The 12,108-nt window shown below is 39.0% G+C and overlaps 1 protein-coding gene across 9 annotated transcripts in view; it reads left to right on the forward strand.

Moving 5' to 3' along the window:
• The window catches only part of LMO3 (LIM domain only 3), a 143,351-nt gene extending 135,464 nt beyond the window's left edge, over positions 1-7,887 (forward strand). For all 9 annotated transcript variants that reach the window (XM_017824005.1, XM_017824000.1, XM_017824004.1 and 6 more), the window contains one exon: positions 7,207-7,887. In XM_017824005.1, the coding sequence (XP_017679494.1) occupies positions 7,207-7,312 (106 nt within the window). In that variant the 3' untranslated portion in view covers positions 7,313-7,887. The remainder of the gene's footprint in view (positions 1-7,206) is intronic.
• The last annotated feature ends 4,221 nt before the right edge of the window (positions 7,888-12,108 follow it).

Consider the following 12,108-nt stretch of genomic DNA (forward strand, 5'->3'; position numbering starts at 1 on the left):
TACTGGGCTTTGGGGCCACTGACCCCCTGGAAAAGTGCTGTGAGGTGCTCCTGAAATGGAGCTTTACTGGGATATTTAATAGTTCTTAACCTCATTATTCCTGAGCCTTCAATCTAGACTTTTATTTCATTTTTACTTTGTAGTTTGGGCAAAGGATTGCTGAAGGTGTCTTAGACTAAAACAAAACCATCAATTTACCTGAAATACACTGTTGTTCATCTAGTGAAAACAGGGTGTGGTTCCAGAAGTTCCAAAGAATTTCAGAAATTCTCAGAAGTGACCCTAATCCTGATTATATTGCAATAGCTATCATGAAGCCTATTAAAGCAGACTGCCTATAGGGTACCTATCTTCCTCACAATTTGGAGCTAGTGGCACTCTGAAGAATTAATTTTGTTGTTTTCTTACAATAAATCCTATTTCATGGATGCTCCAGCATAGCTCTTCTGCGGTTCCTATGGCAAAGCATCCCACTGACTACATTCTCCCATTAATAAATATCTTCAAATCTTTTGTTTTTCATCATTTGTGTAACAATAAAACCCTGAAATGGTAGACACCTGACACATCACCCATTTTGGAGTTTTTTATATCTTCTATGAAACTTTTTTCTCTTTTCTTTTAAACTGAATAATCTTGTCAGTCACCATGTCACTAATAATTTCTGTTGTCCTTCTTAGGACCCTTTTTTCCTCTTCTAGTTAAGCTAAACAAAATCAAACAGCAGATTCTGAGTAAGGATGGGTTTATATAACAGTTCAACTTTATTGAAAGTTAAACTTCTGCGCTTTCATATGCAGAATAATGTTATTGAGAGTCTTTAGGTTTGCTCTTTCCTTTCACCTCAGCCACTAATTCCACTAATCTAGAATTTATTTATTGAAGAGAACATTTTTATTTATAAACACATCAGCAATGTCCAAAAATTACCAATGGATGTAGTAGCAAGGCTCACCAGCTATTGCAAGACCTGTATGTTTAGCCATGTTCCCCAGTTTCACGTTCTCTTCCCCCATTCAATTTGAAATCCTTTGGGTCATTCTCTACAGTAGTTCTGCAGAGTATATAATGCTCTTTTTTTGGTTCCACATTTCACTTTAAGTTATCAAATACCATTTAGGTTTTTCCCTGACAGAACATATGCAACGTTCTTGAGCATACAAAGTTGTTTCTTCAGTTTGCATTACTTTGTCTTTGCCAACACTGAATTTCCTCTGACTTTCTGTGCCTGGTTGCTCCTTCCAGTCCCTCCTGCCATCCAGGCTAGCTAATAATTATATTAACACTGATGCTTGGGGCAGCCCATTCTTCAGGCTTGCTATTGCATGACCCTCACATTCCTACCCTTTAAATAGTTGATCCTGACCCAGTGAGAGAGATGCCTGCCTGTTTTTGCCTAGTGCTTTTGTGAAAGACTTGGTGGTTTTTCGGCTTTTATGTACAACTTCACTGTTTGCTTTTTTAGTTTCAAGTACCTACAACTCACCATCTAGAGCAAGTCTCATCGTGGATGGTAGTTAGACCCCCTTGGTTTCAGAGGACTTTTCTTTGGGCCATGAACTCCAGCTCTGAACTAAGTCATAACTGCCTGTCTCCTCTTATTGGCCTCCTGAACCTGACACTTGCAGAGTGAAGAGAAAGAGGCATTGTCTCACATACTGTATTCCAAGAAGACAGACTGTAGACAGAGACAGCCTGAAAGAGATCTCCTGAGCCACCAAGCCTAGTCCCCTGATGTCAAATAGGCGCTGTCTCCTATTTTTCCTTTCATAAAGCTATTCAGCCTTGAGATCTAATTGCTCCATCAAGCCAGTTGTTGAGATAGTTCCCTCATTTTTTTCTTGATACTGATGCTTACAGCTGTAGCAATTTTGTGAATATTAAGCTCTGCTCATAGCCTAAAGGTTTTAGCATCCTCTTATCTCTAATGTCTCTGTCCAGCTTACTCCTAATTTGAAGTTTTTCCATCACCTAAATGCCCGCAGAGCTTAGTGACAGTCATCTTAATGGTGTGAGTGTTCCCCTTTCTTCTCTGCAAACATATTAAACTTCTCCTCAGAAGCCGCTCACCTCATATTGACAGGAGCTTCAATACACTTAATTTCTGCAGAAAATTTAAAGGGGGGAAAAAAAAAAGGAAACCACTGGAAAAATAAACTTGTAAACAGACACTGCCATTCACACTTTGTCAGGTTGCATGTGTGTGACTAGCAAAATGGAGTGGAAAATCTTGCAAGTGGGCTCAGCTGTATCTTTGCCTGACACTTTTGACTACAGTAATGATGTCAGTCTGCCTTCGGCTTTCCCACTTTCCAGAGTTTATGTCTCCTTCCTTTCACTCTCTGTCGGCATCTTCAGCAGCTTGTTCCGTATTTCTGAGATATTTTCTCTCTGCCGTTTGAAGTCAACTCAGGGTATGGTTTAAAACCCCCATCTGCTATCACTGAGAGGTGTTTAAATCTACTGTTCTACCCTTCTGTCTGAAATAGCCTTTATTTTTAATGGGAACTGGACTGAAAATGGTTACACACTCATTCAAATCGCTGTCCTGATGTGGCTGTAAACACCTCCAGTATAAACTGTTAAATGCCCACACAATGCTGCCTTTGTTCTCTGTCAAGTGGCGGGGAGGGAATGCAATTCCAGGGACATCCTTATTTCAAACACCAATACTAGATTTTTTCACGAGTGGTCATTTTATAAATTCTGAAGGCCTGAATACTGCTTATTTTCATCGAGTGTCTCTAAATTTAGAATAAAAATTAATATGTTGTCCATACCTACTGTTTAAAACATAGTAAATGAAAAACATACCATTTTGAGATTTGTCATTATGAGTTGAGCTGGGGTTCTGTGTGTTTGTACAGTCCATCGTACTGGTGAAAATGTACAGACCCAGGCACAGATCATATTTTCCAGACTTTGAAATGGACATTTTGACAGAACCCCAGAATTAGTAAACCACAGGTGTGGACTGATGAACTGTGATGTTAAAGGGTGGCTTAGTTCTCTTAGTGATGCAGAGTAATGTTAGTGTGAGCTATAATGGAAACGCAAAGAAACTTTAAAAAAAAGAGGAAAGGGGAAAAGCAGAGGCCAAGTTACATCACTGATTGCAAAAAGCAGAAGGGAAGGGTGTGGGCGTGGTAAGTCTCAGATTCCTTTATCTTCGAGGAAATCAATTAAATGCTTCCAGATTTTGTTTCTTTCTACAACAAAGATCTGACTTAACCAGAGGAGACACACACACAGCCATCTTTGTTCACAGCAATATTTCTCTCACTTTCTTAAGAAACCTTCAGTACCTTGACATGCGTCTTGTGCATCAGAAAAGATGACAGACAGCAGTGAGATCTCCTTAAATATCTGTTCTGAACAATGAAAGAGCTATTTCTCAAAATGGAAGTTTTATTCTTCTTGTGATTAGTCTAGGTGCACCTTCCCCTTCCAAACAAGGTGATAACAGAGGTCATTTTGTAATATAAATGGCCTTCCTTTTGCCATTGTAAAATACGACAGGAGTTCTAGGATGTAGGTTAATTATAATGGTCATTCTACTAATGTCACAGTCGTGTCAAAAGTACTATTATCAATTTATGGTGGTAAGTCCAATCTGGCATGTTAATGCAGCCTATTGTATATTCTTTCCCGTTCATCTTGCATGCCTATTAAAGAAATTGGGTGAGGGTTTTAGGGAAGGCTGAAGACTACCATCTGCCTGCTAGAAGAGTAATAGTCTTGCCTAATTATATACTCCTAACACAGTGGCATCTTAATATGCTCCTTGACTCCATTTGGTATACATGTCCAAATTGTGCCCTGATTTACATCCTATGCCAATCCCGTAAAAAAACCCCAACCTTAGTGGAAAGCTGCATTTACCCTTCCATTTAAAGCTAAGCTGGGTTTAAATCTTAGAGTGTGTAAAACCAATCTGCAGTAGTTATAGATTTAGCTCTTCCACTTCAGAGGAGGCTAAATCTGTTTTTGAGTCAAATAAGGTTGAAAGTGTGAATGGACAGAATTTGTCATACTTCATCTGCCTGCTTGCCTTGTCTCGTTGTACCTGGGAGCTAACATGCCACCATTACAGGTTTTTCACCTGGTGCTTACCTCTTTGTCACCTAATGAGTGCACAATTCACACATTTATTACTCAGGGGCCCGCAGGAGCCTCACTGTCAGTCTTTGCCAAATATGTCAGTCGCTGAACTTGCACCGCATGAAAACAGTTGCAGAATTTGGACCACAATTATTGCAAGTAACAGGTTTCCCCCCAGGCACGAAGGATCATCCGGGTGAACCCAGAGGATGTCTTACCATGCAGACAGACCCCAACCCCACAGGTTATCAAAAACCAAGCGTGTCTAGACAGGCCACTGGCAGCCTCTCCACAAGACAGCTGTACACTTGGAAGGTAAATGGTTTGTGGAACTGTGTATGTTTAAAGCCATTCATGCATAAAGCTGTCAAATGCCAGGTAGACACAGGTAGAGCATTTCTGGCTCGACATATTAACATTGCACAAGCAAAAGGCATTGACAGTTTTTATTAGGAAAGGCATCCTGACACCCCCATGTAGCTGGTGCAGTTTAATTCCAACTGTGTCACTTCTCTGAGGGCTGAGAAACGAAATCCTCCAGCCAGGATTTTGCAACATTGCAAGAAGTCACACGTGTGAGTAGTGCCGGGCAAGTGAATTGCACTTAAGCAGCGTCTTTTTCATTTGCTAAATATTTTAAACAAGTTAGCCTGCTAAGCTTTTTATTACTCTGGAACACAACGGAATATGTAGCTGAATAACGTTCACAGTTCAGAGTTAGGGTTTTCTGCTGGATGCAGAGGGGGTTTTGTCTCCCACTGGTGACTGACCCAGCAGGAGAGACACCTTGCTGTGCAGTAACCCTCTGATGTGGTGGGCACTGCCAGCCTGGCAGCTCCTGCTCAGTCTCCACCATTAATTCGTGGGCAAACTGTAGCAGAGTGACTGATTTGTCACAATACAATAACTTTCCCTGCTTTTAGTCCATATTAATCCATATGTTTATTTAAGAGAAACTAAGAAGGAGTGGGTTTAGGGGTTCTTTGTTGTAGTTAAATATTACTTCTTTGGGAAAAATAAATTTACATATGGGCACTAGTTAAGACTCTTTTACTTAATCTTCTGAGATACACGAAAGAATTTTTTTTGGCATTGCTGTCAATGGACAAAATTACAAAAGACGGGAACTGGAAAAAATGCCAAAGAACAACTTTTCTGTACGAGTTCTACATTTCAACATAGCTCCTCAAAATCATTTGTGTTGTTAGTAGTCTGGTGTACCAGGATTGGGGTGAGAAGAATAACAGGAACCTTTAAATTCTGTAAAAGAGTCTTGACCACAAATAAGTTAAAGATTTCGGGATCATTCCCTAATCTTTATTTTCAATCATCATCAGCAGCAGGCAGTAATCCTACAGAAATAAAAAAGTCCACAAATAAACAAACCAATTTTCCTTTAAGAGCAGAGCTAATTCTTTTCAATCCACTTTTTTATTACACTATTTTCCCTCTATCTATTTAGCTAGCATAAGGATAAATTTCCAAAGCTACCCAGTTGGAAAATAAATGGGTTCACTGTTTGTCTAGCATTCCAATCTTCACAAATGTAAATCAGTCCAACTGCTACTCATTTAAACCTCCAACTTCACAAAACATTAAAGGACTGCTTTCCATACACAATTTAATCTGTGAGATTTCTGCTTGAACATCATTAGAGATTGACTATCTGATAAAGACAGACCACTATCAGAGGTCAGGTGGGTCAACCTGTGTCATCTACAGAGTTTTACTGGGTCAACTACAGTAGGCACCATTGTTTGAAGGTTAAATTGTTACAATTAAATACATATACAGCTATTCCCACAGCTACTCTGCTGTTAAATCTACCGTAAACAACACAAGCATTTATATCTGACCCTAATTGTGTCCAAGATGTCACCATTTGGAAATTATACAAAAAAGGACATTATAATCCATTACACATTAAACAATACTTTATGTAGTGAGATCCATAATTAGCTGGTAGAGGCTGGTTTCATTTATTCACATCAGTGTTAAGGGGTTCATTTAGGTTACTTTCTTTCATTTTAATTGGAATAATGCGAGCAGTGCCTCCCAATATATTTTATAGCTGGAGAGTTCACTATAAACAAAGGCATGTAACCCTGCCAAGGCAGTCACTAGGGAAACGTTTTCTCTGTGTTGGCCCTATTCACTTATTTCCTAAGTATCTTCAAGAAGACTGGCTTTGTCAAGGGGAAGGGTTGAGGGCATGTCAGGGAAGAGCCTTCTTAAATTCAAGTATACTGCTTAGCTGGAAATCCTACTTTACTTGAAGTTTGAAGCCAGCCAGCCAGGAGCATTAACATTATGTGACTTTCCTAGTCATCAGAGAAAATCAAATGAAATCTCTCAGAAGCGTTTTGTAGCAATCAGATCATTCTAATAGTATAACAAGGTAGGTACACTGATACCACAAGAGAGAGAGTAGTTAGCTGTGTAACTAAATTTGTGATCAACTCCTACAGGAAAAAAAAAAGGTTTCTCTGCATGCCTGTGTGCTTCTGGTTTGCACCACAATATATGTAAAATTTGTGTGTGTGCTAGGAACAGTTCTCAGAACCACCACTTTAAATCAAATCTAGCGAAATATCCAACCGGAATGTAAGGAGAAACTGTCACCGGTACGCCCTCACAGGGCAAATATAACGTGTCTCAGACAAGCTTTCTGCTGCATGTGATCACTTTGTTTTCTTTGCTTTTCTTCTGATTTGTGTGAAAGCGGGACATTTACTTTTCACTCAGCTCAGTAGCCTGGGATATTTATTGTGTTTCATCTGCGTGCCAGCGACCCGGTCCAAGACTCCCACAGTCTTCGGTGGGCTTTGAACGAAGCCTTTGGCCGGGGAAGCAAAAGTGCTCGACTGCACTAGGTTTTGCTGAAAGCACAGGATTAATTCTGGTGCCAGAGCAATTCCTCTGCTGGGCTTTCACACACGTGCACACGTCTGTGTGTGCTGTACAGACAGCAGCGGCTTGAGCCGGGCAGTGCAACGAGCCCGTGAACACTTGCTGTACCATCCTTACGTGTAAGATCGTATCACACCGTTCATCCTCAGACTATATCTCTTCTTTTTTTTTTTCTCTTTGTTGTTGTAATTTCAGATTTTGCGTCGGAGACAAATTTTTCCTGAAGAACAACATGATTCTCTGCCAGACAGACTATGAGGAGGGTTTAATGAAAGAAGGTTATGCGCCCCAGGTTCGCTGATTGGATGCCACACCACTAAGAATAAAAAGCACTATGTTCTTTTATCTTTTTTGCTCAACATGTATATAAGAAATGACACAGGAACCTACTGAATAGCATAGATATAGGGAGACTGAATGGTTGCGTGACATAAAAGGTGGACTGCATCTGTATGTAGTGAAAATTGCTCCAGTTCAGAGTTGAATGTTAATTAAAAAGGTACTGTACATACAGCTGGATTCTTTTTGCTTGCTCTTGGGGGTTTTTGTTTGTTTGGGCTTTTTTGTTTCTTTTTGTGTCACTTGGCATGAGATGTTTATTTTGGACTATTGTACATAATGTATTGTAATATTTGAAGCACAAATGTAATACAGTTTTATTGTGTTACCATTTGTGTTCCTGTTTGCTTCTTTGTATTGTTGCATTTAGTACAATCAGTGTCTAAACTTACTGTATATTTATGCTTTCTGTATCTACCAGCTATTTTAAATGAGCTGTATCTTTCTAGTAAAAAGCATTAAAGAGCAAATCCCAACCATTATGCTACACTTAGAGCTTAAGAATACTGTTTACATTAAAACTATTTAGAAAACTAATAACTAGCAGCACGTGCTGCTAATGATGCTATGGTTAAGGGTCTATCAGCACTTCTGTTATAAGCCTCTATTTTTCAGGGGTTAAGCATCTGCTGTTTAATTGCATAGATTTTCCTCAAAGAGCACTTTTATTTTACTACAAAATTTTGAAAAGCAAATCTGACTGGTTTGGGATATATTATAAAAGGTGCAAAAGTTAATGATTTTGGGTGCTGCTTTTGCACCCTGTAGGCATTCCAAATGCCTGGATTTGATTTTTAATTTAGCTGGAAATTAAGCCCTAATGCAAACCAGTGCCTCTGGGTATCTTATTTTTTATATATATATAAATATATATATATATGTTATTTTCTGAAATTATTTAGTTTGGGGGCAGGGGAAAGGAAAGGGAGAAGACTTCTGTTTATATACATTTTAAAAAATTCTTAAAATTTGACAGGTCTCTCTCTCCCTCTCTCTGTTTCCTTTTTCTCTTCTTTTCTTTTTCTTTTTTTTTTTTTTTAATCAGGGCTTAACCCTAAAGTTTTCTGGGGCTGTGTGCTCAACAAACCCTGGAAAAAAGTGAAAGTAGAAGGCACTGTAAACAGCCCCCTCTGAGGGTCTATTTACATTAAAGAAATGACCCTGAGCTGACACTAGGAGAGTGACTGGTTACTAATTACCCATCTCAGTGAAAGCTGAAGGTAATTTAAATGCTGATGTGGATGGGACAAAACTTTGCAATACCAATACAGAACGGGAGAGTTACCTCTCTCGACTGCATAGGTACTTTGCTGTCCATGTCAACATCCTACAGGTTTGTCCCATCAATACTGGCAATTAAAATCCTTTAGGCAGAGGTGAAATCACTGCTGACAGCTCCTGTTGGCAATCAGTCCATTTTCTAAGAGAGGTGGACCTCTGTTTTTAAAGCCATGAAGCTATTGCATCAGCAGGATGTCCCCAAGTGCTCGTGCCCTGACAGAGCTTACAGGTGTTTAGCAAAGGAAGGCAGGATGAATGTGTAAAAAGTTGTTAAATACATAATTAATTCTTGTCTGTTTGTCACTGTAATCTGGCTCGCTGGAAAAACAACCTGTATTAAAAGAAAAAAAAACAGAACAAAACCACCCAAACAACAAAACAGTATTAAGAAAAAAATATACATGAAACCCACTATACCCTATGTTGTTATGAAGCTGAGCTCTTGTTTTAATTTAGATTGAGAACACTCCTCTCTGCTCAAGTTGAGTGCTGTCCTTCCCTGCTCTTCCTGTCCTATTGCTCATTCCAACATGTTTTTCCTGGGGATGGTGAAAGAAACTTTGTAATGCAGTGGGGTAATTCCTCTAGTGTATGTTATGAGTACACTGCACAGTGGCTTGACTTAGAAATGGATATTTAGTTCTAATGACTATTGTTACAGTGTGGTTTTGTTTCTGGCTGTGAACCCTTTTAAAAATAAGCATGGCTCACAAAACTTGACTTTGACTCATACAGGACCAGTAAGAAATGCAATGACTCCTCAGGCTGTTCTTGCTAATTAGACAAAATAGCTCCACATAGCTTTTCAAATTAAATTTAGCCCTCTTCTGTGGACTTTCTTCCTTTCTAACCTTGAGCACAAGTCTCTTTTCCACTCCCTTCCACAGTCCCTTAATGTCTTTGGGATAACGAAGCAGTTGGTGTCAGAGGTATTATTAGGCTCTTCCAGATCTACTTCGGTGCAATAAACAAGCTGTCCTTTCCATGAAGGTCAGGATGGACAGAAAGGGAAGAATCATATTATTTTGAGTCCAATTTCAATTTTCTCCTGCAGCCTCTCTTGGGTCTTTCTCTTAGAAGTCAGAAAGATATCTCTTCTGATTTCCACTAGTAGACTACAGAATGGATAGAAATCCCTGGTTCAGCAACAGGGCCGGAGAACAGGAAAGAAGGGACTTGGGTTATGGCTTTGACTTCCTGTAAGCTTGGGCAAGTCATTCAACTTCTCTGTGCCTCATTTGTCCCTGTCTGTCAAATGGGGCCAATGCATACACTGCCTTTGTAAAGCATTTTTGGCTCTTCAAGAAAGCAAGAGCCGTTCATGCAGGTGTTACAGGCAGCATTAGGACATCACGGGAGAGGAGGAGCATTCACAGTAGGTAACCACAGATCTGAGAGCACCAGAACCAACTAAACCTGTGGAAGGCTTTGTTGGGGGCGATGGCAACTACACACTAGTAGTGCTGTAAATGCTAAAGTGCTCTCTCATTAACACAAAGTGCCACTGCTCAGCTCTCTGTAGACTAAATTAAGACAGTGCTATGGGAAAATAGTGGTTTGTTATAACATGCCATGTTGCTCATATGTGCATGTGTGTGTTTTGTAACATAGGCCAAAGTGCAGAAGAGGGAGGTGGTCCTGCTATGAAGAAATAAAACAGTCTCACCATTCTATCAGCCTTACCTGATGTAAGGAAAAAGAAATATTGATATACACATTTGCAGTGCTGCAATGGTATGGCACTGCTTTCAGCACTTTAAGCTCATATATCTTATTCACATACATATCTAAAATTTGTATGTAAAGGATACAGTATAAACTTAGATTTGATGTAGGTCAAAGATAAATTACACATTTTCCTGTATTTCAAACTTCCATCTTGCCTGGCTGTTAAAATAATAACTGGGAGTTGAAATATTTAGTGGAAACATTTACAACTCCAATAAAGTATAAGAACATAAGACAACACTGAAGAGAGATTATCTGCTAGGCCACTTTATTGATCTTTTTGACAGAGACCTAGACCATTCTTTTGGGTTGCTTTTAGTTGTCTACCTTGGTTCTCGTTCTCCATCACTGTCTGTGCCAAGATGCTCTGTCTGCATAGAGCAAAATGTTCTGCTAGTGACCAGTACTCAGTGTATGCTCATTTGCCAGGCAGGAATGCTTCCATTTGTGTCTCCCATCTTTAGGGTATTTTATCTCAATATGTACAAATCTCTAAGTTTAGCCAGACAAAAATAATAATACTAACAATAATTTTTAAAAAAATCTACTATTCTTGGGTGGCTGGTGTTTGAGCCACATGGAAAAGTACAAATTATCAAACCTAGATTTTCAACTGCAAAAAGCTCTTCTGACAACCGTGACCTGCTCTGTCTGTTATCTGCCACTACTGGTGATGAACCAAGACAGCCTGGATTTGGCAGAAAGCAGTGACCAGGGCTAAAACTTGATCTGTTTCGTAATTGCGTTTTTATATTTTTGGTTTTGTTTTTTTTTCTAAGCACACCTTCTTCTGTTTTCTTATCCTCCCAAGATGCTCAAAGTTTTGCTCATGTAATGTAAATAAAGGAAAATCATCCAACAACCCCTGAAATGTTCCTAATTGCCTACGTATAAAATGACTTGAGGAAAATAAATTGAAAAGTGGTCAGTGAGAAGGGAAGCTGTGGGGAAAAGAAACAAACAGGGACTGTGGCAAGGTTTCGCCTGTATAGACTTTAAAGTACTTTAAAGGCTTTTTTCAACGTAATATGCAGCAGCTTCTTATAATTTTCTCAGCAGTAGGTAGTTTACAGTCATCGGTACCTAGAACAAATCTTGTCAAAAATGAAGGTCTGTAGTGATTGCTGGGTATAATTTTATACATTTAGCTGATTTTACTGAAAGCTTCCACTGTGCTGCTGTTGTCAGACTAAATTATCAATTTAGCCATTTGTTGTTTAATGAATAAAAACTCCTATGGCATTGGAGATGTTGTGGTTTCAATAAAGCAAAAGCTTTAACAACTCAAACTACAAAAAGCAAAGTGTGTACTCTATATAAGAACAGTGTTTTTATTCTTTTAAATACCACTTTAGATAAAAAAAGCCAATTACATATTCACTTAACACATTTCTCCTACTTCAGGCCAATGATGCAGACCAAACCTGTTTACTGTTCAGTACCTTGCAAAAGGAAACCAAAATACAATATGTGCAAGGTAATAGGCCATTAGCACAAACATGCTCCCAGTAAAAATCTTTTGTGTAGGCACCTTTTAGAAGCTGCCAATTGTGGGTGAGAGAAAGGAAATGATTTTAATACTATTTAAGGCATTAAAAGCCTTAAAGTAAGAGCTGCATGTATCTAATACCTTTCAAAATGCCCTTCTGCTGATTTATATTCATCCTGAACCTGCTAATAATGAGTGTACATAAGCAAATACCATCTTCCACCTATTCAGCATGTCATTGATATGAAAGCCCCAGAAAA

This window comes from Lepidothrix coronata, unplaced genomic scaffold (genome assembly GCF_001604755.1).
Source record: "Lepidothrix coronata isolate B3197 unplaced genomic scaffold, Lepidothrix_coronata-1.0 Scaffold107, whole genome shotgun sequence".
NCBI lineage: Eukaryota > Metazoa > Chordata > Aves > Passeriformes > Pipridae > Lepidothrix > Lepidothrix coronata.